Raw genomic sequence first — 23,500 nt, forward strand, 5'->3', positions numbered from 1 at the left:
CAAGCAGTAATGTTTGGCAAAAGTATGCAGTGTGCTCTAGGTCGCGGCTCTGCAGATGACCTTTATGGGTACTCCTGCGTGGAACACGACTGAAGCAGCTCTTCCCCTTAAGCAGAAGGAGGTTTGGCAAGAGAATAGCCTTTAGACTGATGGCAGTGGGTAATACATTGGGTCACCCAACGTGCTAGGCTCTGTTTCGATATATGCTGTCCTTTTGTGCGACCAGCAAAAGATATGAAAAGTCTTGTAGAGGAGCAGAATTCATTGGTCCTCTGTATATAAAGTTTTAGGACTTGCGCTAAATCTAGCAAGTGTAATGATCTCTCTGCATTAGATGTGTGGCTTGCGAAGAAAGTTGGAAGCACGATTCGCTCCGAGAATTACATTTCTCAAAGCACCTTAGGTATAGCACTGTGTTCAGGCTCCAAGAAGGAACTGGCGTTGGTGGGAAAGTATGCAGTAATCCTTTCAGAAATATCTTGATAGCCGTGTTGGTAAGCAAGGATGGTTGATTTGGATTTGTAGTGTAGGCGGATATGGAGGATAAATGCACCTTGATGGAGGCCAGGCAGAGACCCACTTTGGCTAATAAGTATGGCAGCACTTGATCTACTGATGTAGTGAATGGGTTCACCTGAGACGGCTCGCACCATTTTTGTGAAACAAGTCAATTTCCGGATGTATGTGGTCCGTGTGGACGGAGCCCTAGAGGCTTTGATTATGTCCCAGCATTCTGGGGGAAGAGTCAGATTAGCTAGTTTTCCCTCCTCAGGAACAATGCCTTGTGAGACAGGCTTGCCGGGTGGTGGTGGAGAACCTTGTGATTCTGTTGTGTTAAAAGATTCTGGTGAGCTTTGAGGTGAATCAGGGGCCACTGGGATAAGTTCTGGATAGTTGGGTACTAAACCGGACGAGCCCAATCCGATGCTATCAGTATCATTGTGCACGCCTGTTCCTTCTATCTGCGAAGTACTTGCGCTATCAGAGGAATCGGTGGAAAGGCGTACAGGAATTTGCCTGCCCAGTTCACCGAGAAAGCATCCCCTTGTGACTGGTGTTCTGGGTATCTGGAGGCGAACATGTGACATTTCCTGTTGCTCTTGGTGGCAAAGAGGTCACTCTACGGATGTCCACACTCATGGAATATCCGTTGAGCTTCTGCTTCATCCAGTTCCCATTCATGGGATGCTGAGTAGTTTCTGCTTAGCTTGTCTGCTAAGACATTGTCCACTCCCGGTAGATGTTCTGCTTTGATGTGAACCTTGTGTTGTAATGCCCATGTCCATCGCTTCTGCGATTCCTGGGACATTATCTCTGATCTCGTGCCTCTCTACTTATTGGTATAATGCATGGAGGTTGTGTTGTCCATCTGGATGGTTACTACTTGCCCTGCTAGTACCGGAAGGAAGGCTTTCAGTGCCCAACGTATTGTCCTGAGTTCCAATATATTGATATGTAGCTGGGACTCGGGACCTGACCAAGTGCCCTTTGTTTGCAGATCTGCCAGGTGGGCTCCCCAGCCTGATAGCGATGCATCTGTTCTGAGGAGAAGCGTTGATGTCAGGGCTTGAAAAGGCATTCCCTATGACAGATTTTGAGGTGTGCTCCACCATTGAAGTGCCTTGTGTAAGGTTTCCGGGTGCTGGATGGTATCTTTCCAATGGCACGAGTGCTTGTCTCCATTGTCGGTCTAGAGTCTCTTGGATTGGTCAAATGCAAAGTCTGCAATTTGGTATGAGAAATATACATGAGGACATCATGCCCAGGAGTGACTTGAAAGAGCATACCGTGGCTGTTACGTTGTCGTGGAACCAAGAGGTTAGTTGAAGCATTGCAGATATTCTGTCCGCCAAAGGCCATACCCTGGGTATGCTGGTGTTGAGTTCCGCTACCAGGAAGAGCACCGTCTTGTCGGAGTTGGACAGGAATTGTCTTTGTTTATTGAGAAACCTAGCCCCTTCAATAGGTTCATTGTTTATGTCACGGCCGAGGTTGCAAGTTTGAATGAGCTTGCCCTTATTAACCAGTCGTCCAGGTATGGATAAACCTCAGTTCCTGTTCGTCTGAGTCTTGCTGCCACTGGTGCCAGACACTTGGTAAAGACTCTTGGTGCTGACCTTAGTCCGAATGGAAGAATTTAAAATGTAACTCACCTATTGCGAATCTGAGTAACTTTCTGTGGGCAGGATGAATGGGAATATGGAAATAGGCTTCTTCCAAGTCCAGGGTGGCTAGGAAATTGTGTTTGTTCAACCATGGTAGGACGTTCTGTAAGGACGTCATCTTGAATTTGATGCGCTTGACAAATTTGTTCAGCGCTCTTAAATCTAATATCGGTCTCCACTGACCGTTCTTTTTCTCACGCGGAAAAACCGGAAGTAGATGCCACTTCCCATTTGTTGATCTGGAACTGGTTCTATCATTGCTTTTTGAAGCAACTTGCGGATTTCCAACATGATATGTTTAATGAGAAATACCGGTGTGTGGGATGGGAGCAAGGGATGGGGGTTGAGCCAGGAATTCGATAGTGTGATCCTCTCGAATCATTTGCAACACCCACTTGTCAGGGGAAAATAGGACTTGTCAATTTTGTTTGCTTGTGTTTTGGTCTGGTTAGAGCCATGTCTCCCCCTTTGCCTGTACCTGGCTGTCGACTGATGGTATCTGTTGTCTTGAAAGGTGTTGCCCTGTGTCTTTTGAGCGTAGGATGGGTGGTTAAAGCCTCTGTACTTGGACGATGATCCTCGAATGAATCAAAAAGGTCTGTGCTCCTTGTCCTTATCTTTAAGGGAACTGATGGCTCGGGCCGCATCAGTGCCAGTTTTTATTCCCTTGAGATGGTCAACAATCTTTTTCCCCAAAGAGATTTTGTCCATCAAAGGGCATATCCAATATTTGAGCTTGGACCTCCGGCCTGAAGTTTGTCGCTTTCATCCAGGCTTGTCTTCTCAGGTCGTACCATGGGCCATTTGCCGAAAGCCTGATTCTGCTACGTCCACCCCTGCGTCAATCATATGGTCGGATGTAGCTTCACAGTCCGATATGATTGCCCTAGCCTCTTCCTGTAATTCCGCTGGTAAGTGTTTGGATAACTTAGCCATGCCAAGCCATAGCTCACAGTCTAGTCACGCTGTCAAGGCCAGAGCATTGCCTGCCCTAATGGTATGGTAAGGGAAGCTGATGAGGACACTTTTCTGCCCATAGCCTCCAATTTACGGCCTTCCTTATCAGGCAGGGATGATAAGGGAGATGATGGGTTAGCTAATTTCTTTCTGGCTGCCACCGTGATAACAAATCTGGCTTAGTATGCCCTCTTAGGCATAGAGGTGCTATGTCTGGGGCTTTGTATTTCTTTTCCTGCCACGAGACAAGTGCAGGTGTGGACACGGGTGTAGTCAATATCTTTGCTCCTGAGTCCCATATGGTGTCTAAAATAGGGATAGTGGTGATTGTTCTCCTACACTTATCCCTATGTTCATATAAAACAGACTTCTTTTCTACTGCCGTAACTTGCAACTTGAAAACATCTGCTGCCATGCTGATAATCATATGGAACGATACCAAATCGTCAGGTTGTGAGGTATCTCCTGGAGAATCCTTCTTCCTGGGTTTCTCTATGATGTAGTCGTCCCACTCGCTTTGTGTGTCCGGTTCATGAGTAATCTCTCCATCTTCAGGGTCTGAAAAATCTCTGAACCGGCCCTCCTGCCAGTCTGAAACCGAAGCTGTCAATGGTACAACTGTAGGAACCCTTGCAGGCGAGGGTGGTCTTGGTCAAGGCGAAGACCTTGGTGGGGCGACTCTTGGTTAAGCACTGCATGTTCTGCTCCTAGATCTGCAAGGAGGTTCGAATGAATGTGGCCTTTTATGAGGTCTGCCCTTGGGAGGCGAGCTTCTCAGCGTGCTATGGCGAGGCGATTTGTCCCTCCGAGGGGACCTTGCATCTGTCGGAGTAGAAGACCAATTTCTCTGTCTCGGACGCCTGTTGAATTCGTTAATAATCCTTTGCATTGACTCCATGAGTGCTGGGTCGTATGGGTCTGTGGGCTCCTCCGTCATGGGGTGCAAGGGCGGACTATTCTCATTAGGAGTGAGAAGAAAATGTTACTTTCTTACCTGGTAATGTTCTTTCGATGGGATGTTCCGACGACGTATTCCACATCTATGACAGGTAATCACCACAGCTGTGCTGCTTCGGAAAATTTTCGGCGTCTGCGTCCTGCGTCGATGACATCGATAGGCTGTCCTCGAGGCCCTCCGTTGAGCCGACGTTACCGGATGTTATAAGTATGACGCACAACGCCCGTAGCCTCAGTTGTAGTTTTTTCCTAGAACGTGTGGCACCAATCTTCTGCCAGTATGACTACAGAAAGCCTTGCGGAAACGGAAGCTGCAATCGCATAAGACATTCTGTAGAGGGGCAGGCTGAGGATGGTACGATGTGGAATACGTCGTTGGAACATCCCATCGAAAGAACGTTACCAGGTAAGAAAGTAGCTTGTTCTTCGAAGGGATTGGTTCCTCCGACATATTCCACATCTATGACAGACTCCAAAAGCAGTACCAACGTAAGGAGGTGGGAAAAGAATTTAGAATTTTAGAATGCCCAATTAAATTGCAGAATAGAGGACCGCCTTGCCAAAGGCCAAATCTTGCCCATGGATAGAATCCAGGGAGCAGTGTTTTACAAAAGTATGGACAGAGGCCCATGTGGCTGCTTCACAAATGTTACGAATGGGAACACCCCTCTGCAGGGCAGTAGAGGCAGCCACACCCCTAGTAGAATGGACCCGTAAGCCTACCGGAGGGTCCCTACCCGCCAAGCGGTAACATTCAGAAATTGTCAAGATAATCCATCTAGACAAAGTCTGTTTAGTAACAGCTTGTCCCAAACGCCTTCCAGCGTATCCTACAAAGAGCTGATCGTTCACTCTAACCCGGAAAATGCATGAGATGTAGAAACTCAAAGCTGTTCTAGGATCCAACCTATGGAGCCTCTCCTATTCCTTACCAGGATGCGGAGGAGGATAGAACGCCAGAAGAATGACCTTCTGGCTTAAATGAAATTCCGACACAACTTTCGGAAGAAAAGAAGGACAAACCCTAAGGACAACCCTGTCCTTATGGAACACTGAAGGGTGGCTTAACGGAAAGTGCCTGCAACTCACTCACTCACTCTGGGAGCGGGAAATGACCGCAACTAAAAATACAGTTTTCAAGGTCAACAGTCTCAAAGACAAGAATGTACAGGCTCAAACGGAGCTTCCATTAGGAATTTTAGAACCAGGTTCAAATCCCAACTGGGCACCTGGAAAGGTGAAGGTGGGAACACATTAGTGAGCCCTTTCAGAAACTGAGAAATCAAAGGAATTTTAAAATAAGAACACTCCTCAAACGAGCGCTTAAATATGGACAGCGCCGCCATGGAACCTTTAATGGTACCCACATGAAGGCCCATGTGAGCTAACGAAAGCAAAAAAGACAGAACCAAAGGAATGGGACATGAAAAAGGATCCACATTATGAACCCTGCACCAGCAGAACTTTCTCCAACGGCAATGGTACAGGGACTTCGTTGCAGGCCTTCTGGCCGAAAGCAACACCTCCTTCACGTCTTCAGGGAGGACCCAATCCTTCTACCTCAACCTTTCAGAAGCCAAGCATGAAGGTTGAGGGACTTGACCTCTGGATGGAGAACCTGACCCCCCCCACTCGTGAGAGCAGATCCTCTCGGTAGGGAAGATGGCGTGCAGGACAGATGGACATGTCGAGAAGGTCCGGGTACCACGTTCTCCTGGCCCATGCCGGAGCAATGAGGATCATTCGGGAACCGAACCTCCGTAACCTCCACAGCACTTGCAGAATGACAGGGACTGGAGGAAACACGTACAGCAGTGGGAAGGACCACTCCACTACGAACGGGTCCCCTAAGGCTCCTCTTGGAGGAAATTCCCGCAAGCAGAATCTTTCGCACTTCCGGTTGACACTGGTGGCGACGATATCCACTTGTGGGGTCCCCCAAAGGGCGAAGATCTCCAGGAAAATATCCGGAGCCAGCTCCCACTCATGAGAGACCATGCTCTGCCTGCTCAGAGCATCCGCCGCCGTGTTTTCGTCTCTGGCCGGATGAACTGCCGAGATCGAAATTTCCTGCTGGATGGCCCAGAACCAGAGCTGCATAGCCTCTCTGCACAGAGGGAGAGACCCTGCCCCCCCTTTTTGTTGAGGTAGTGCATGGCCACTGTATTGTCCGTCAGAATCAGGACAGTCTTCCCCCGCACAGACGGCAGAAAATCCTTCAAGGCTAGCCTGACGGCCCTCAGCTCCAACAGATTGATATGGAGTGTGGACTCCGACAGAGACCAACGACCGCTGACTGTCAACTCGTTGGCATGAGCTCCCAATCCCGTGAGGGATGCGTTCGTCACGATCCTCACCTCCGGCCAGGGTAGCCAAAATGGAGCCCCCTTCATCAGATTGCCTTAGACAACCCACGAAAGAAGATCCTGGGTGACTGCGGGTGGCACCTGAACGGGATCCGACATCCTGCCGGAGGACTGTGATCACTGCATCTTGAGAGCCCACTGCAGAGATCTCATCCGCAGCCTGGCCTCTGGGACCAGGAGAATGCAGGATGCCATGAGGCCGAGCAACCTCAAGAACTCGAACGCCGGGAGACTCTGGGCATGTTGAAACTTGTTCACCATCGGCATAATGTGATGAGCCCTCACCTCGAGAGGAAAACACAGCCCCGGGGATGTGTCGAGCACTGCTCCGATGTACTGGAGCCGCTGGGTAGGTGTCAAGTGGGACTTTTTTAAGTTGAGGGAGAAGCCCAGCCTGTGAAGGGAGTGGCAGGTGACCGACATATGATCCAGGACTTGCTCGGGAGAGCGCGCCCTGATCAACCAATCGTCCAGATAGGGGTAGACGTGAATCCCCCCTTTCCCGAGATACGCTGGCACCACCACCATGAGCTTGGTGAAGACCCTCGGGGCAGAGCTCAATCCGAACGGCAGGACCCGAAACTGAAAGTGCGAGTCGCCAACCGCAAACCTCAGGTACTTCTTGTTCTTGGGATGAATCGGCACATGAAAGTAAGCGTCCTTGAGTTCGAGAAACACCAACCAGTCCTGAAGTTGAAGGGCCTGGAGGACTTGAGAAAGAGTAACCATCTTGAACTTGTCCTTCCTGAGGTCTCAATCCCCCGTCTTTTTTCGGGATAAAAAAATATGGGGAATACCATCCCTTGTTCCTCTCCGCTACAGGCACCAGTTCTATGGCGCCTTTCTCCAGCAGGGATTTGATTTCCTGCGCAAGGAGCGGATCCAGACTCTTCAAAGAGAGATTCCCTGGTGGATTGTCGTGAGGCCTCTGCCGGAAAGGAAGACAGTAGCCGTGGGCTATGATCTCCAGAACCCACACATCTGAAGTAATGGCACGCCATTCTACAAGATGCTGCGCCAGCCTTCTCCCAACCGGCGAACCATGGGACATGGCCTCATGACTGAGCTGAAGCGACTGCGGCAGTGCCTGAGGGCAAAAAGGCAACTGCTCGAGCGGCCTTGACACCTCTGTTTTCCACCTCTGGTACTCCTATGTTGGCCCCTTTGACTGGCCACTCCCCTCGATCTACCAAAAGATGAGTAGTATGGAAAGGAACCTCCCCTCCACTGCTGTCCCATAGGACGAAAAGGCAGAGGTTGGTGAACTGCAGCGCTCAACGACTTTGCTGCAGCCTTTGAGGTCTGCAACCTCTCAAGCCTCTCGTCAGTCTTGCTGCCAAAAAGATGGACACCATCAAAGGGCATGTTGAGAAGCCAGGCTTGTACGTCAGGAGCAAACCCCGACTTCCGCAACCACGCAAATCTGCGCATCACGGTGCTCGCCGCCATGGCCCGGCTGACACAGGGGGTCATTACGAGATGGGCGGTAGCCATGGTGCTATTGGCACCATGGCTGCCTCCCATACTGTGTCCGAGTCCGGTCTTGTTCAATGGGGACTTACCGGTGCATTCCGACCCTGGAGGGACCGGTAAGTCCCCATTGAACAAACCATTCCCCATTCCCACTTGAGCCCCCATAGGGCTCAATGGGAATGGGTAGGGCGCTAATAACGGGCTCGCGACTAGCAAGCCCGTTATTAGCGCCCTGGTCCTGTAGCGGGACCCGTAAGGGACGTGTGGTCAGACCACACATTCCTTACGGTTCCCGCTAGGGGACCTCGGAATTGGGCGGTAAGGGACTACCGGCACCGGTCTCCTTACCGGTGCCCAGTATCCCTTACCGCCCAACTTGGAATGAGGTCCACAGTCTGCCATGTCCAGACCCGACTGAAAAGATTTACACATGGCATCCTTGCCATCCTGAACAAGGGCAAGAAAACCATCCCATTCGTCCCCTTCGGGAATATGTTCAGCCGCCAAAGACACACAATTCCACAGAGTGTGAGTGAAACGTGCTAAGGCACACACGTCGTTGGCTGCCTGTAAAGCCATACCCCATGAAGAAAACACTTTCTTCGCCCAGCCATCAAAACGTTTGCCGTCCCTATCAGGAGGGATGGTAGGGTACAACGCCTGCTTTGCCGGGTCGTAGCCGCCTGCACCACCAAACTCTCCGGAGTGGGGTGCGTCGTCAAGTAGCAGGGGTCGCTACTGGCTGGACGGTATTTTTTTGGCAACGACTTGCTCACTGCCGGGAGACTCTCTGGAGCAGTCCAAGCCGCTGCCACCCTTCTCTGTAAAGCCATATGAAATGGGAGCACCGGGTCAGTGGGTGGACCTTGGTCAAGGATATCTGTCAGGTCATCCTGCAGAAAATCCACTGGTGGCACAGACCACACCAAGTACTCCGTCACCCTCGACATGAGGCGCCTGTACGAAGATTCAGCATGAGTACGAGGCTCAGGCCTGCCAAACTCGACCTCCGGGGAGGTATCAAGACCACTGGCTTCGTGCAAAGACTGACGCAGATCTCCCAACTGGCTATGACCAGATAACAGGTCGTCAGGAACCTCATCAGGTACCAAACCTTCCTCAGACCCTTCATCCACCTCAGAGATATAATCCAGAGGCTGAAATAAATCCCTGGATGAGGGCACATACAGGCCTCACTGACTTCTTCAGGGCCTTCCTCAGAGTTTCCACCGATGCACGGGGTACCGGCAGTAAAGCCTCCACAAAAGGCGTCTAGGGCTTCGACGGAATCAGCGTGGACGTCGAGCGTGGCGCCGATGGCTTCGACACATGCCTCGAGGGCAGTGCCCCAACCGTGTCCTTCGTCGGTGCCAATGGCGTCAACGACTTCCACGGAGGCGGAGCCTTGAGAGAGTCCCTCGATGGACATGGCGCCGATGGCATCGATGTCTTCTTCGAAGACCTCACAGGTTCCGCCGCTCTCGAGGTCGTCGAGGACCGGGACCTGGAGCGGGCATGGCTAGAGCGATCCACCTTGTCCGATCGGTACCTCGACGGCTCCCGATGATCGCGCTGACCGCCCAAGCTCGAAGGCATGCGAGTGGTGGCCCTAGCACACTCCCTCCCGGCTTCTTTCGAAGGCGCGGATGGAACGGAGCCCTGCGATTGGAAAATCGCAATCATCTCCGTACGAAATGCATCCCATTCCGCAGGAGTGGAATGCTTGTTGGGACAAGCAACCCACCGTCAGGCGGAGTCCTCGGATGAGGATGGGGAAGGCGACCGTTGACAGTGCTTCCGCGAGTGCCTCGAGGAGGCAGAGGAATGGCAGGAACCACTCCGGGACCGCAACCCCCTGGACTTGCGCCAATGATGCGGAGAGTCGCCCCTCGAATTGTCGGTCGAAAGCCCAGTGGATTGCGACTGTTGGGATTTGGAAACTCTACCTACACTAAAGCTTCTTCTTCCGCTCCCGCAAGGCCTTCGACGTTAATGACTGGCAATCGTCAGTCATCGGTGGCGTGGTCCTCGCCGAGGCACCAGAGGCAGACGTTGTGCGGGTCCGTAAGTGACATCTTGGAACCACAGTCCCGACACTTCTTGAATCCCGACCGCGGGGTAGAAGAAGACGAAGACATGATATCTTCAAAACGCCAAGTTCGAAGAACCGATAGAAGTAACAGAAGAACCCAGGTGCGTCAAGATCTCCGAAGCGAACACGTTCGCAGAAAAAACAGAACTGAGGATACAGTCGTTGTGCGTCCTACTTATAACATCCGGTGACGTCGGCTCGACGGAGGGCCTCGAGGACAGCGTATCGACGTCATCGACGCAGGACGCCGAAAGTTTTCCGAAGCAGCACAGCTTTGGTGATTACCTGTCATAGATTTGGAATACGTCAGAGGAACCAATCCCTTCGAATAGGTTGTTCCCGTATGAATTCGGTGTCCTAAAATTCTTCCTGAAAAATTATGTCAGGCAGCTCTGGCATCTCCCTTAAGGGAGATAACTGCACTCCTATTGGTTCCTCATGGATCTGTGGGGTTTAAGGAATCGTGCCCATTGGTTTATCTGTGCTGTCCTCATTGGACGGCACAACAGGGTTGTCCGTGGATGGTATTTTAGGCTTGCTTTTCTCCATCTGCGTGGGTGTTGATAACTTCGACCAATCGTCGTCGATGATTTCATCGACGAGTGATGATCCCTTGGCTCCATCGACGAGCACTTCGTGGACGAGTGGTGCAAGTCTTTTGTCGACGATTGCTTCGTGGACGATGATTTTGACAACGAGGACTTACTCATCGATGACGAGGTTTGAAGAGTTGTCGTGGACGTTTTCGTTGACGGTTTGGTCGACGGGCGCTTATCACTGGTGCTGCTCGTAGACAGCATTTTCGTGATGATTGCTCTCCCAATGAGTTTTTATAAAGCTCCTCCTTACCTTTGGAGGTAGTTTTCTCCTCAGGAAGCTGTTTCTTCTGGTCCACAGAGCTAAGAGAAGGTGTGAGGGCGGCCACCTCCACCTTTCTCTTGCTTTTATGTGAAGGGGAAGTGCTCCTTTCCATTCAGGAGGCCCTTCTCTTTGAAGTTTGCCTCTCAGATGGTTTTATAGATGGGACAGTAGCTGTCTTGACAGATTCCTCATCAGAAGATTGTCCTTTTGATTTGAGGTGTAGCAAAAGTCTCCTGTGTCTGTCTTGCAAGGTTTTATTGGTGGAGGTCTTGCAAATGTCGCATTTGTGGATGTCATGAGGGTAGAAACAGTAAATACAGTGCTCATGAGGGTCCCTCATATAAACAAATTCCTTCTTGCACCTGGTGTAGTCCCTGAACAGGGAATGCTTTTTGGCAGTTGGTACTTCAGCCATGGTGTGAAGTGAAGCTTCACTCGACGAAAACAGGTTGAATTATTGTGTTTTCTGAGCCCAGAAACATACAATCAGTAGAGTTTGATCAGGAGATCAAGATGGAATATATTTTGACAAATAGTTTGAAAAGCTCAGAGAGCTGAGGTTTCCCTCTGTCTGTTAGACTGTGGTGAAAAATCTGAAGATGGTTGCCTGGAGCGGAGTTTGAGCCCTGCCACCTCATTGGTTAGGGTGATAAAGGACCAAAGTGAGGTGGAGGGACTACACAACTGAATGGCTCATTGACCATAATGGACAATCTACATTCATTTTCAATGGAAATAATGTATAAATATTGAATTTTTTAATAATTATTTAAATCACTGAGGATTCCCAGTCTGACGACGGGGAATATTCAAGCATCTGAATCTATGAAAGATCCAATGCAGGAGAAAGAGAGCAATCTGTGTGAATTATTTGGAAAGCCTGGATGATTACGAAGTTGAACTGGAACTGTTCTTGAAAGGCAAGAGATTTGAACTGATTGTACTTTTGAAACTGGACGAGCGGGCTTCTTGGGGAAGGGAACCCCAAGATCTTTTGTAACTATTTTAAAATTGGGGAAGAGGAAGCTGGAAAGTAAGTCAGGAGCTGGAAGAAGCTCTGAACTTTATTTTGAACACTGCTTCTTTTGTTGCTGACATCCCTACACATTATTTATCTTTGGTTGTCTTTGGTTGTGAGGGCAAGTATAGGTTTTGGACACAGACAAACTTTTGAGTTGAACATACTGACACAGACTATCCTAGTTTCTTTAGGCAGGGACATCCCACTTCAGCATAGGGCAAGTTAGGCCTTACTCCATCCTGACGTTTAAGAAAAATAAACCACTTGATTTAGAACATGTAATCTGTTGTCTGCATCTTACTTCATGATGCCTTCACAGTACACACACAGAGCAGCAGTGAGGATAGGGAAGGCATTGAAATTGTCAAGCGTTTTTCCATTGCTGCAGTAATCTGCAAATAATGCAATACTGCGAGAATGATAACCAGGAATAATTACTGCGGTAATACAAGAAAGCATCCTTTGGACCACTGTATGTTACTTTATGACTTTCCCTGCAGAAGTAAAAAGTGGCCAATGGCCAGTGGCTCGTCCATGTTAGTAGTGTTGATACGGGATCTGACAATTTAATAGTTATGTCATTGGTATTTGTACCGTGCACCGCTGCAATTTTCATGGTCTCCAGGTGCTCTAAGAGCCTCAGCTGTAGGCCAAGCCCACTTGTCATTGCCATTTAGCCTAATTGGTGCAACATGGACAGTGGACAAGGCCAAAGGCCATGGCTTATGGCCCACAGTCTTTTTACCAAATTGTTGCAATATGGAGAGAGGACATGGCTGGAGGACATGGCAGGTGGGATCTGGTTAGTTACTAGGCAGGGGGTTATCGACCACGGCATGGACAGTGACCACAGGAAAAGGCCATGGCCATTGGGCCCGGGAGAAAATGTAACATAACAAAACCCTTGACATTCAGTGAAAATATTTTAGTTAAGACAGAGTTAAGATGATCCGATTCATTGCAACAAAACCCAGAAAATTAGTCGTCGTGTCAATTTCATTAAAGTTGATATGTGGATACTAAACTAACTTAACATTTATAGCAACATACATATGAAATCGAACATCTCAGAGTGTTCTTGCCACAACGGAATACAGCTGGTAGAAAAAATGAACCTGATGAGGCATTATCAAGTAGGTTTTGGGTCAGATATTAGGGTTCTACAATGTGACATCGGCCAATCAGACCTCCCTTGTGGCATCCATTTTATTTTGTTATTCGGTCTCCAACATTCCTTTGGCACGGACAGAAAAGAATTAAGAAAACTATCAAAAACACACATTTGAGGGGGATGAGAAAGAAATTACCTTAAAATGTAACACCATACAAAAGAGCAAACATATTATTTTAATAAGTACCTTAACTTTTTGAAATTGCTGTTCCATGCTTCGGAGGCTTTTCTTTGCATCCTCATCTTTTCCTTCTAGTTCAGATTCTAACTTTTGGATTCTTCTTTCCAAAAACACAGTGGTAAGAGGCCTAGCTGAACTATGGTCATCTGCACCAGAAGCTGCTGCAGCAGCATAAATTAAAGCAGGTAAAGAATTGGGATGACGCCTTTTTATGATTGCTTCCATTTCCTTCACCTGTTAATAAGACGAAAGGAAAAAAAAAACATGTATTGAGACATAACACTATTTGACAAGCACAACATTCAAATAAAGACCATGTACATGCAATAGCAAGCTCTAAGGGTAACTTGTGTGGATTAACTAACACAGGTAACCTACTAATGGGCATTTAGGACACCTGCCACACTTTCTCTGGAGCAACTATTCACGGTTCACTAGGTCCTTTTTTCCAGGTACGTAAATACTAAATTTAATAGGACCAAAAATAATGTGTTTAGCAGAAATGCATCACAAGAACTGTGCATCCATAATGCAGTCCTTAAGATTATCATGTTTCTGAACATTCTAGCGGTAATGGAAATTAATCTGTGGTCATGAAAATACAAAACTGTTGCGCCTATCAATCGCCAATTGTTTCAAAGTAATGCTGAACCACCTTTTCTGTTCTGAAGATGGCATTTTCTAATTGTACTTGTTATAAAGTAATGATAATTCAGAGGCTGAAACACTGGACTTTTCTTATTAGAGCCAAATGACAATGGATATTGCTATAGTAACAGTCCTTGCTTTGGAGTTACCCAACCTATGAGAATTGTTAGGTGCTCCTGAGACTAAGCCTTTTTTCATGCACACTGTGTACTCGCACTGTGCCATTTACTTATGATCTCCTTAAAACAACTTATATGAGAGTGTTTTGGTTGTTAGCCCAACACCTTCCACACATCCTCATGCCGTTACAGGTCTACTTTTTCTGATAGGCCTATTGGTTCATCATTAGCCAATGATTCCCAAAATGGAAGAGCTGTGGCCAATCCTGAACCATAGAGCCTGTACACACTCTAAGATTAATGTGCTGCTGCCTACTTTTATCCCAGACTGTCAAGTTAATTTACCCCTAAAGCAAATCACCTGTCAATCTGTGTTCAAGAACAAATGCAAGACAAATATCACTTATACAGAACTAGAACATATTACTTACCATTGGTAATGTTCTTTTTGATGGTTTAGTCCTTCCTCATCTTTAAAATATCCTTCAAGTACAATGTTTTTTCAGCTTCTAGGAGGTGCACTGCGGCTCTACAGCGGCAATCTTGACTCCGGATGTGACGCGATAGGTGGTATACAAGAAGCCCGATTTGCTCATTACCTCAGCTCAGTCCAGTTTGCACTGTACTCAGACAGTGAGGAACTGCAGAACTTCCACACCATACAAGCATTCAGTAATGAATGGCAGGTTACGAATGCAATGTGGAATTTGTGAGAATAAATACTAATCCATCAGAAAGAATATGACCTAAAATAAGTATTTTGTCTGATGGATTCTTTTTCCTCCACGTATTATATTAAAAAGGCTGCCAAAGCATTACAGAACCTGGACGAGGCAGGAGAGCGAGGAGCCAACACCTACACCTGGAAACTCTGGAGCACTCTACATCAAAAGTGGGTATCCTGACCAGATAAGGAATCCAGGAAGTAGTGTGATTAGTTATGTTACAATTATTTATAAAAGCGCACGTACACCCGGGGGAATCATGGCGCTGAGAGTAGAGGAGGACAAAACAAAAAGGGCCTAGAAGAGCAGTGTTTTAAGTGAGCGCCGGAAGGAGAGATAGTAGCATGCAATGTAAGCAGGAGTTTATTCCATGACCTTGCAGCCACCACCGAGAAGACACGTCCTCCTATCCTAGCCAGCCTTATTCAAAGAACCAAAAGCAAGAGAGCAGACTACTGGGAATGGCGAGCATGTGAGGGTACATATGAGGAGAACTTTTCCTGGAGATATGCAGCTCCTTGTTTATAAAAGGCACGGTGGACGATACAAACCGATTTGAACAGGATCCGCTTCTCCACAGGAAGCCAGTGCAGTTTTTTTCTGAGCACAGGTGACATGTGGGTTCGAGGAGGAGGGCGAGAAACTGCTCTAGCAGCAGCATTTTGGAGCAGCTGAAGTCTGTTTATGAGATAGACAGGTTGGCCAAGATAAAGTGAGTTACAGTACTTAACTGTACTCAGAACTAGGGCAGTGACCACAGGAGCGTGAAATTGGGTAGGGATAAAGGGGAGAACTTTTCTCAATACGCTGAGTTTAAAATGGCCAGATTTAATGACAGCAGCAGCCTGATCGGCCATAGATAGGGAGGAGGTGAGCTTAACCCCAAGATTTTTCACAGTAGTGGACGGAAGCGGAAATGGGCCACGAGAGGTAGGTCAAAAGTCTGGTGTCCAGAAAGAGAGGGGTCAGGTAGTGCCCACCACCAAGACCACTGTCTTTTTCCCATTCAGTGTGAGTGAGTTTAGTGCCATCCATGCTCCCAGGTCCTCCAGGCAGCTCCTCAGCCGAGCAGTAGTGTCGGGACGAGTGAGGTCAAGACGAACCAACAGCTGGGTGTCATCAGCATAGGAGTAAAATCTAAATCCATGGAAGCGGATGAGAAGGAGGAGGCATCTGATATATGTATTGAAGAGTATATGGTAAAGTGTGGATCCTTGAGGAACCCCACAAGTAAGCCTTATCAGTTCAGAGCAGAAAGGGGGAAGGAAGACGGACTGAGAGCGGTCAGCCAAAAAGGCAGAGAACCAGTTTAGGACCTTGTCGGATATCCCAACCTCCGACAAACGAGAGATAAGTATGGTGTGGTGTGGTCAACCGTGTCGATGGCTGCGGATAAGTCCAACAGCCGTACTGCTCCCAATCCACCCTAGTGATCTCGGTGATGATGCCCACATGGCCCCCTGCCAAATGTCGAACAGAGGGACATCACTCTGCAAAGCATTCTGCCAGGCATCTGGTTGAATGAGATCTAAGATCTGCAGTCACCTTTTAGTTGGCGAGATTGCAGCATTTAGACATGGAGAGAGCAATCCATCTATGCAGGGTTTGTTTGGTTAAAACCCTGCCCACCCAAGCACCTGCAAAGTAGAAAGAGAGCCGATTGTCCTTTCTGAAGTGCAGCATCTGAGAGTTGTAGTAAACGAGATCCCTCCTGGGGTCCATAAAATGAAACCTCTACTCAGTCCTAGATGGTGAAGCAGAAGAAAGAAGACCAAAAGATGGATCTTCAGGAAAGATGAAAGTCCAAAGTGACCTTGTTAAGGACGGCCTTACCCTTATTGTCAACCTTTCTTTGGAGACTAGATAAGGAGACTTAACAGAAGAGCCCGACACTCACTCACCACTGTGTGGAATAGATGGCAACATGGAAAGTTCACTCAAAAATGTTACTGTCTCAAAAGCTGGGCTATAATAAAAAATAGATATAAAGAATATTTTTAAAGAAAGTTCCTATGTAAAATATTGAGCAAATGAGGCTCAAAGTTTTGACATGGGGCACCCATTCTGTGAAATGAAGGGGTCTCCACTGTTCATGTTAAACTCTGCTTTGGCAGCAATAATCAAGCAAAAGCCCCTTACTGCAAGCTTTTGCTTACTGCTGCCAGAGAGCAGAGCTTAGCATGAAGAGAGGAGGCTGCCACAGTAATTGGGTTGGCTGTCATTTTACATGTTCTGTGCTCCCCAAACCCAGGGAAGCACAGACAATGCAAAATGAAAGGCACAGCAATCATAAATACTTCACCGGCTGCCGGCAGAGTTTTCATAATTGCTGTGAGTTTCTTTTCTAGATTCCCGAACATGGGAAACTGAAAACTAAAGTCACCGCAATTATGAATACCATGCCGGCGGCCGGCAAAGTATTCGTAATTGCCTGGACTTTCTTTTGAAGTCTCCTGGGCTACTCTAGGCTCGGGGGAGCCTGGGAAACTTAAAAAGAAAGCCACAGCAATCATAAATACAACATTGCATTTATAATTGCCAGTGCTTTCTCAAGTCTGCCGGGCTGCCCGGCTCGGGGGATCTCGGGAGATTTGAAACGAAAGCCACGGCAAATCATAAATACAACAATGTTTAATTGCTGCTACCTTCGCTTTAAGTCTCCCAGGCTCCCCTGGCCCGGGGGAGCTTGGGAGTCTTGAAACGAAAGCCACAGTAATCATAAATACAACAACGTTGTATTTATAATTGCCTGTACATTCTTTTTAAGTCTCCCGGCTCCCCTGAGCCAGGGGGAGCCCGTGAAAGCCACAGCAATCATAAATACAAGAACTATGTATTTATTATTGCCAGTACTTTTGCTTTAAGTTTCCCGGGCTCCCCCAGCTCAGGGGAGCCCGGGAAAGCAGGAAAAAAAGCACAAAGAAGCACTCACCAGCAGCACAGGGCAGGAAGGAGCCCAACAGAATTCTCTGCTCACTGGCTATAACAAAAGCTCTCAGTAGGAGCTTTTGCTACATTATTGCTGCAATAGCAGAGCTTAACACAAGCACAGAAGGCTCATTCATTTCACAAAATGGATGCCTCGTAGTGCTTGAAATGGTTGACTTTGAGCCTCATTTGCTCAAAATTATAGATAGGAACATTCTTTAAAAATATTCTTTATATATATTTTCTATTATGGCCCATCATTTGAGACAATAAAATGTTTGAGTGAACTTCCCCTTTAAGATGAACATGCACAAAATGAATGAATGCAAAGGCTCAAACAGAGCTGCTACTAAAAACGTCAGAACAAGGTCCAAACCCCAGGTAAGGACATCAAACTGGCATGGTGGTAAATAGTTGTTCAACCCACTCAAAACCTGCCTAACAGTGGGGATAGCAACAAATAAACTCAGAGTCGTTTTAAAGGCTGAAAAACCAGGTGGATCCCCATTCACAACACCAACTACTTGGGATATGGAAAGCAATAGATCAAAAATATAAGAAGTCGAACAAGTCTAGGGATACAGACTGCTTACACGACAGCAGCCAGAGAACACACAGCTCCTGCAGTCATAGATAGACTTGGTAGAGACTGCTTAGGTTTTGATGGAGAATCCTGTCCTTGGACAGAGAGCAGGTCTACTCTGATCAGGGGGACCCATGGATATGTCCAAAACTTCTGGTTACCACATTTTCCAGAACTAGTGCGAAGAACTTAAAATAAGGATGTAAACAAACATCCACAAGTCTTCTGAGGCCCAAAGACATGACAGGCATTGGGGGCATTGCATTGAGAGACGACAGTCAACCCTACAAACTAAGATCCCATTCAGCACTTCTTGACACAGTCCTCACTCGTGGGAGGCTGATGAAAACCTGCTCAATGCATCCATGACAATGCTCTGTGTCCCGGCCAGATGAGATGCATACAGGGAAATGTTGTCCACCAGGGACCAGACTGTCATGATGCCTACCTCCAAGGAGCCAGGTCCGACCCAGCAACCCCAGAGGCAGGCATCATTCCCCCCAGGGAAGTGCCAGCGGGCCCATGCTGGGGCCCTTTGGACACAGTCCTGGCGCCTTAGGCGCCAGGCTCATGTTGGACCCCTGTCCTGGCGCCTTAGGCGCCAGGCTCATAAAGCTAGACATGTGTTCAAGTGTTTTAATGTGCACTTACCTGATGCAGACCATGCTGCTACATCCAGGCCCTCTTGAGGCCTGAATGGAACTACTTTACCTGTGGGACTACTTTCCACCTGGGTGTGGTCGGGGAAGGATACATACCTGATCGGTGGAAGGATACATACCTGGAACTTCTTCCAAAGCTATTTAAACCACGCCCGATCAGCAACTCACGCTTCGCGTTGTTCTGCTCCTCGCAGCTGGACGCTCACCGTATCAGCTCCTGCATCTGGACTTCAGCCACGCCTGTCAGCATCCTGGGTCGCCTGCAAAGGGAGATAAGAGAGAATTGGAGAGAAAGAAGACCTTACCTGCTAAAGCTGCATCACGGAGACATCACACCGACGATCCTGAAAGGGAAGACATCATTTTAAAAGCATTTCGCTTCGATCGCTGCAGCGCTGCATTTCACTCACCTTTCCTGGGCGCCTCCATCTTCAGCAGCGATCATCCGGATCCGCACCCACTTCCCAGAGCCTAGAGAGAAAGACAGGAAAACAAGGTGAGAGAAGGAAGGGAAATAGGAAAAGCTCAGTTTCCTTCTAAGACTTACCTGTTGGGTCATTCCCATTTCATTTCGGGTCCTGCCGCTTCCTGGCATTCCGGACCCCGGCCCCTATGGGGAAAAAAGACAAAGACATTGAATGAGCGAAAGCAAAGATATTACCTGAACGCTCATCCAGAACTTACCTGTCATTTACTGGAACTGCAGGTTTCACTTCGGGTCGGCGCCATATTTCCGGCATCCTGAACCCCGGCCCCTAAGGGGAAAAAGACATAAGCATTAGCGCTTGCTGCAATAAGACAATGAGCATTATTATTAAGCTTGAACTTTTGAACTTGCAACAGAACTCTTACAGCGCCTCACCTGAATAGTCAAGCTTATTTTGAACTCCCATCAAACCTCAATCCAGTGAATAACTGGGTTTCAACGCGCCCCTGCATCAGAAGCAGGATGGAGAACTCATCCTTCCAGACCCTAAGGTGAGACTTCACGGGGAATCGTGGAAGGGTATCGTGGATGGTTGGAAGGGAGTGGGAGGCTTGAGCATTATTCCGTCAGTAGGTAATACTCCCTTTTCACGCACAGGGGAATATTCCTGCGAGCCAGAAAAGCCAGAGTAGAGGGGCCCTTCCTGTCCATCTTCAGAGTCCTGCGCTTCACCATTGAAGAAGCATCAGCACTCGAAGCCAGACCTGCGCCTCCGTGGGAATCAGGTGAGCGTGACACAGACACACAGTTGCATTGACTCCCCACGTACAGGCAGTAAACCCAGGCCACCTCTGGTTGTGGTATAGGTATGGCATGAGCATAGCGCACTCCATAAGGATCTGGACACACCTCCCCCCGCACGGAAGGAAGAACCTCCACCATGGCCAGCCCTTAATGGCCTGCAGCTGCAGGGGGTTGCAGTCTTCCCTAGATTCCACAGAACACCACAGGCTGTTCACTGTCAGATTGTCAAAGTGAGCCCACCAGTGCTTCAAAAAGGTGTCCATGACTGTAAACCGTGGCCAAGGTTCCTGAAAATGCTCCTCTCTCTTAGCAAGGTGTATCAGAGGGTCCACAACAGGATATCATGTGACCATTTTTGAGGGATGGCATGATGCCCTCAAGCCGAGACCATTGACGAAGTAGCAGCCACTGGCGCAACCTTAGGTGGAACTAGACCCATAGCACCAGAAAGATGCAGGAGGGTAGTAGCTGACATGTCGTATAAGTAAGCAGACTCATCCTGGAGAATGTGCCCAAATCAACCAGTCATCCGGATAGGGAAAGAAGTAAACCGGTACCCACCTGAGATGAGTGGCCACCGCAGGTAAAAGCTTGATGACCCAGGGAGCAGATGGCAGAACAAATAGGAGGACTGCAAACTGGTAGCAGGTGTTGCTTACCACAAATGTTAGGTACATCTGAGCTTCAGATGAATCAGCACATAAGAGAAGGCATTTTATAAGTTTAGGGACTTGTGGATACAGGCAAGGATGAGCATCTTGAATATTTCATTGGACAGTAAGGGCCATGTTCAGTAGCCGTACACTGAGAATAGGTTAGAAAACCCTAGTGGAACAAAAACATGATATCATCCATTACTGCTCTCTGAAGGCAGTGCAAGTTCTATTGCAGCCTTTGCTAGGAGACATGAAACCTCCTCCAACTGGAGGGCATCCAGGGAAGGCCAGGGAGGAGGCAGGGCAGAGAGAGGCCCTGTCCATGGGATGATTGAGGAATGGATAGCAATATCTGGAAAAAGAGCAGAAAGGCCCAGTTGTTCATGGCAGTATTCAAGACAAGAAAAACATCAAGGACAAACTCCCCCTCACCGGAAAGAAGTGAAGGAACAAAATCGGAGGGGTTTTGAGGTTGGGGTGAAGGCAACAACAGAGAAGATGCAAAGGTTGCCCCCAAATGCACCTCTTCCCCTAATCAGGTGAATTAAACACCTCTGGTGCACCTAGCCTTGTGCAATTTGATTGCCGCCCCTGTGGGCATAGGAGGGTAAGGGCTTAAGGGGACTGAACCCCTACTTAAAAATGTGGAGAGTTGCTGGACTGACAACGCACTAGATTTGGCAGCTTTTAAATTTTCCAAAGATTTGTCAGCATGGAGCGAACGGGTTGGCCCCATTGAAGGGCAGTTTTAAAGATTTGGCCTGCATATCAGGTGTAACCCTTAGATTGGCATCCAGGAATGTCTCCAGATTACTGCACTGGATCCCATCGAGCATGAAGCACAATCTGCTCTATCCAAACCCACCTGATAAATCTGCTTGGAAGAGTGCTTTTCATGATAGATTGAATTGTCCAGCAGCATCCAGCTATCTCTTTATGGAGGCAAGTAAGGAAAGGTCTCAACTTTGGCTCTGTCTAAAGCACCAGATTCTCGGCTGTAGGGTTGGATACAAAGAAATACCCATTTCAGTGTTGTGGGCTAGTGCTTTCCATCCAAATTAATGTCTGCAGCTGGAGCTGAGGCAGGCTTCAGCCAGATGCAAAGAACAAGGCGTGAAGCAGCCAGATGAAAAGGCAAGGGGGTCTCCTTAGGAGGGCCCTGCTCCAGGATGGCTGTTGGGCCCTGCTGCGTCTTAGAAACTGAAGTTGGGAGTGGTTCCTAGGTATTCAATTGCCTCAACAATGTTTTTCTGAAAAGGCACATCGGTCTGTGCCAAGCGACAAGTAGTAGCCTGCATATATTCCAGTTCTGGGGATGTGTCATAGCAAGTGGCATGACAAAGGTCAGAAGCCAAGTTGACCAAGGCCATATCTTGCTCATAGAATTACTTGCGGAATTCACCAATTCTTCTATCATCAAGCAACTAAGCACAAAAAGAAAAGTCATCGGTCTTAGCAAAAATCTTTTCGAACGTGGAAAGACATTCTTATTATTAGGTTATTTATTGAGCACGGATCTAGCTTCGGAAAGCAACTGAGAGGCTTACCTGCCATAAGGGGATGTGCACGGCGAGGGAAGCAGATTGCAAAGGACCAATAAACTGGAATGAGAAGTTAACAATGGGCGAGAGGGATAGCGGGCAATGTGGCAGTAAAATATCTGCAAGCATCCAGGGGAGGAAAACGAGGGGGGAGCAGATCGCCTAGTCTCTGGTTAGGTGTGGAGTTGAAGGTGTGTGGAACTGGGTGCTAAGGAGGAGCCATTGATTCAAAAGGAGGGTCTTGTTGTCCTTCCTGATACGTAGGCACCAAAAGTGTTATGTAAGAATTGATGTAGTCACACTCAGTGTGACTACACAACACTTATCTGCTTGGTATTAGGTAACCCATGTTTTGGTATAGGTATGTTCTATCCAAGTTGATAGTGTGACTGAGCAGTAAGGTAGAGAGGGGTAAATGTGTGCTGTAGAGCTGTAGCAATGAAATACGTCAATACAAGTAACCAAGTAACACTTACACTCAAGGTTTCAGTTATAAATAATTATTTATTTAACATCAAGTTTTAAATAAGCATTCTTTAAAAAGGCAATTTGTGTAACAATGTAAATATACTTAAAAAATACTTTTCGGAATCAGAACAAGTTAGTAGATAATCTTTGTATGTGCTTCTTACCCAATTCCTACACCCTGACATGACTTCAATCACAAGGATAGTAATGGCATTTATGTATCACACTAGTTCTACTTTGCAGATTCTGAGGTTGCAGAAAGGAAAGGTTTAAGAAAGGAAAAAGTTTAAACAGGTTCTCAGTATATGTGAGGACACTTAAATCTTCCAATGAGATCTAGACAAGCCTTTCCCAGCAATAACAGTCTAAAACAAGTTACCACCTTGAGGGACAAACCATATCAAAGTCAATGGGCTAGAAGAGTCTGCAGGGAGCCAGGACAGCCAAAGTAGTCTTGCACAAAGTTAGAGAGTTTGCAGAAATCACTTGTAGGTTCACAAGCTGTTAAGCCTATGAAAAGCAGAGTTGGAATCAACTCTGAAGTAAGCAACTGCAAATCTCAACTGAGAAAAGCACAGCTAAAAGACAATGATGTAAGTACCCCAAGTCTAAACTGTACCTCTGGTTTGAAGAAGAGTGGTCCAGTTGAATTCTGTCTTGCTACAGCGGTGCAGACCCCGTGTTACTGAGCCTCA

General features: G+C 47.7%; 1 protein-coding gene across 3 annotated transcripts in view; it reads right to left on the minus strand.

Annotated features, from left to right (window-relative positions):
* Window positions 1-23,500, minus strand: part of CEP162 (centrosomal protein 162) — a 2,248,134-nt gene that overhangs the window by 404,341 nt on the left and 1,820,293 nt on the right. For all 3 annotated transcript variants that reach the window (XM_069606335.1, XM_069606333.1, XM_069606334.1), the window contains one exon: window positions 13,251-13,478. In XM_069606335.1, the coding sequence (XP_069462436.1) occupies window positions 13,251-13,478 (228 nt within the window). The remainder of the gene's footprint in view (window positions 1-13,250; window positions 13,479-23,500) is intronic.

Source organism: Ambystoma mexicanum, chromosome 4p (genome assembly GCF_040938575.1).
Source record: "Ambystoma mexicanum isolate Mex_15411 chromosome 4p, UKY_AmexF1_1, whole genome shotgun sequence".
In the NCBI taxonomy this organism is placed as follows: Eukaryota; Metazoa; Chordata; class Amphibia; order Caudata; family Ambystomatidae; genus Ambystoma; species Ambystoma mexicanum.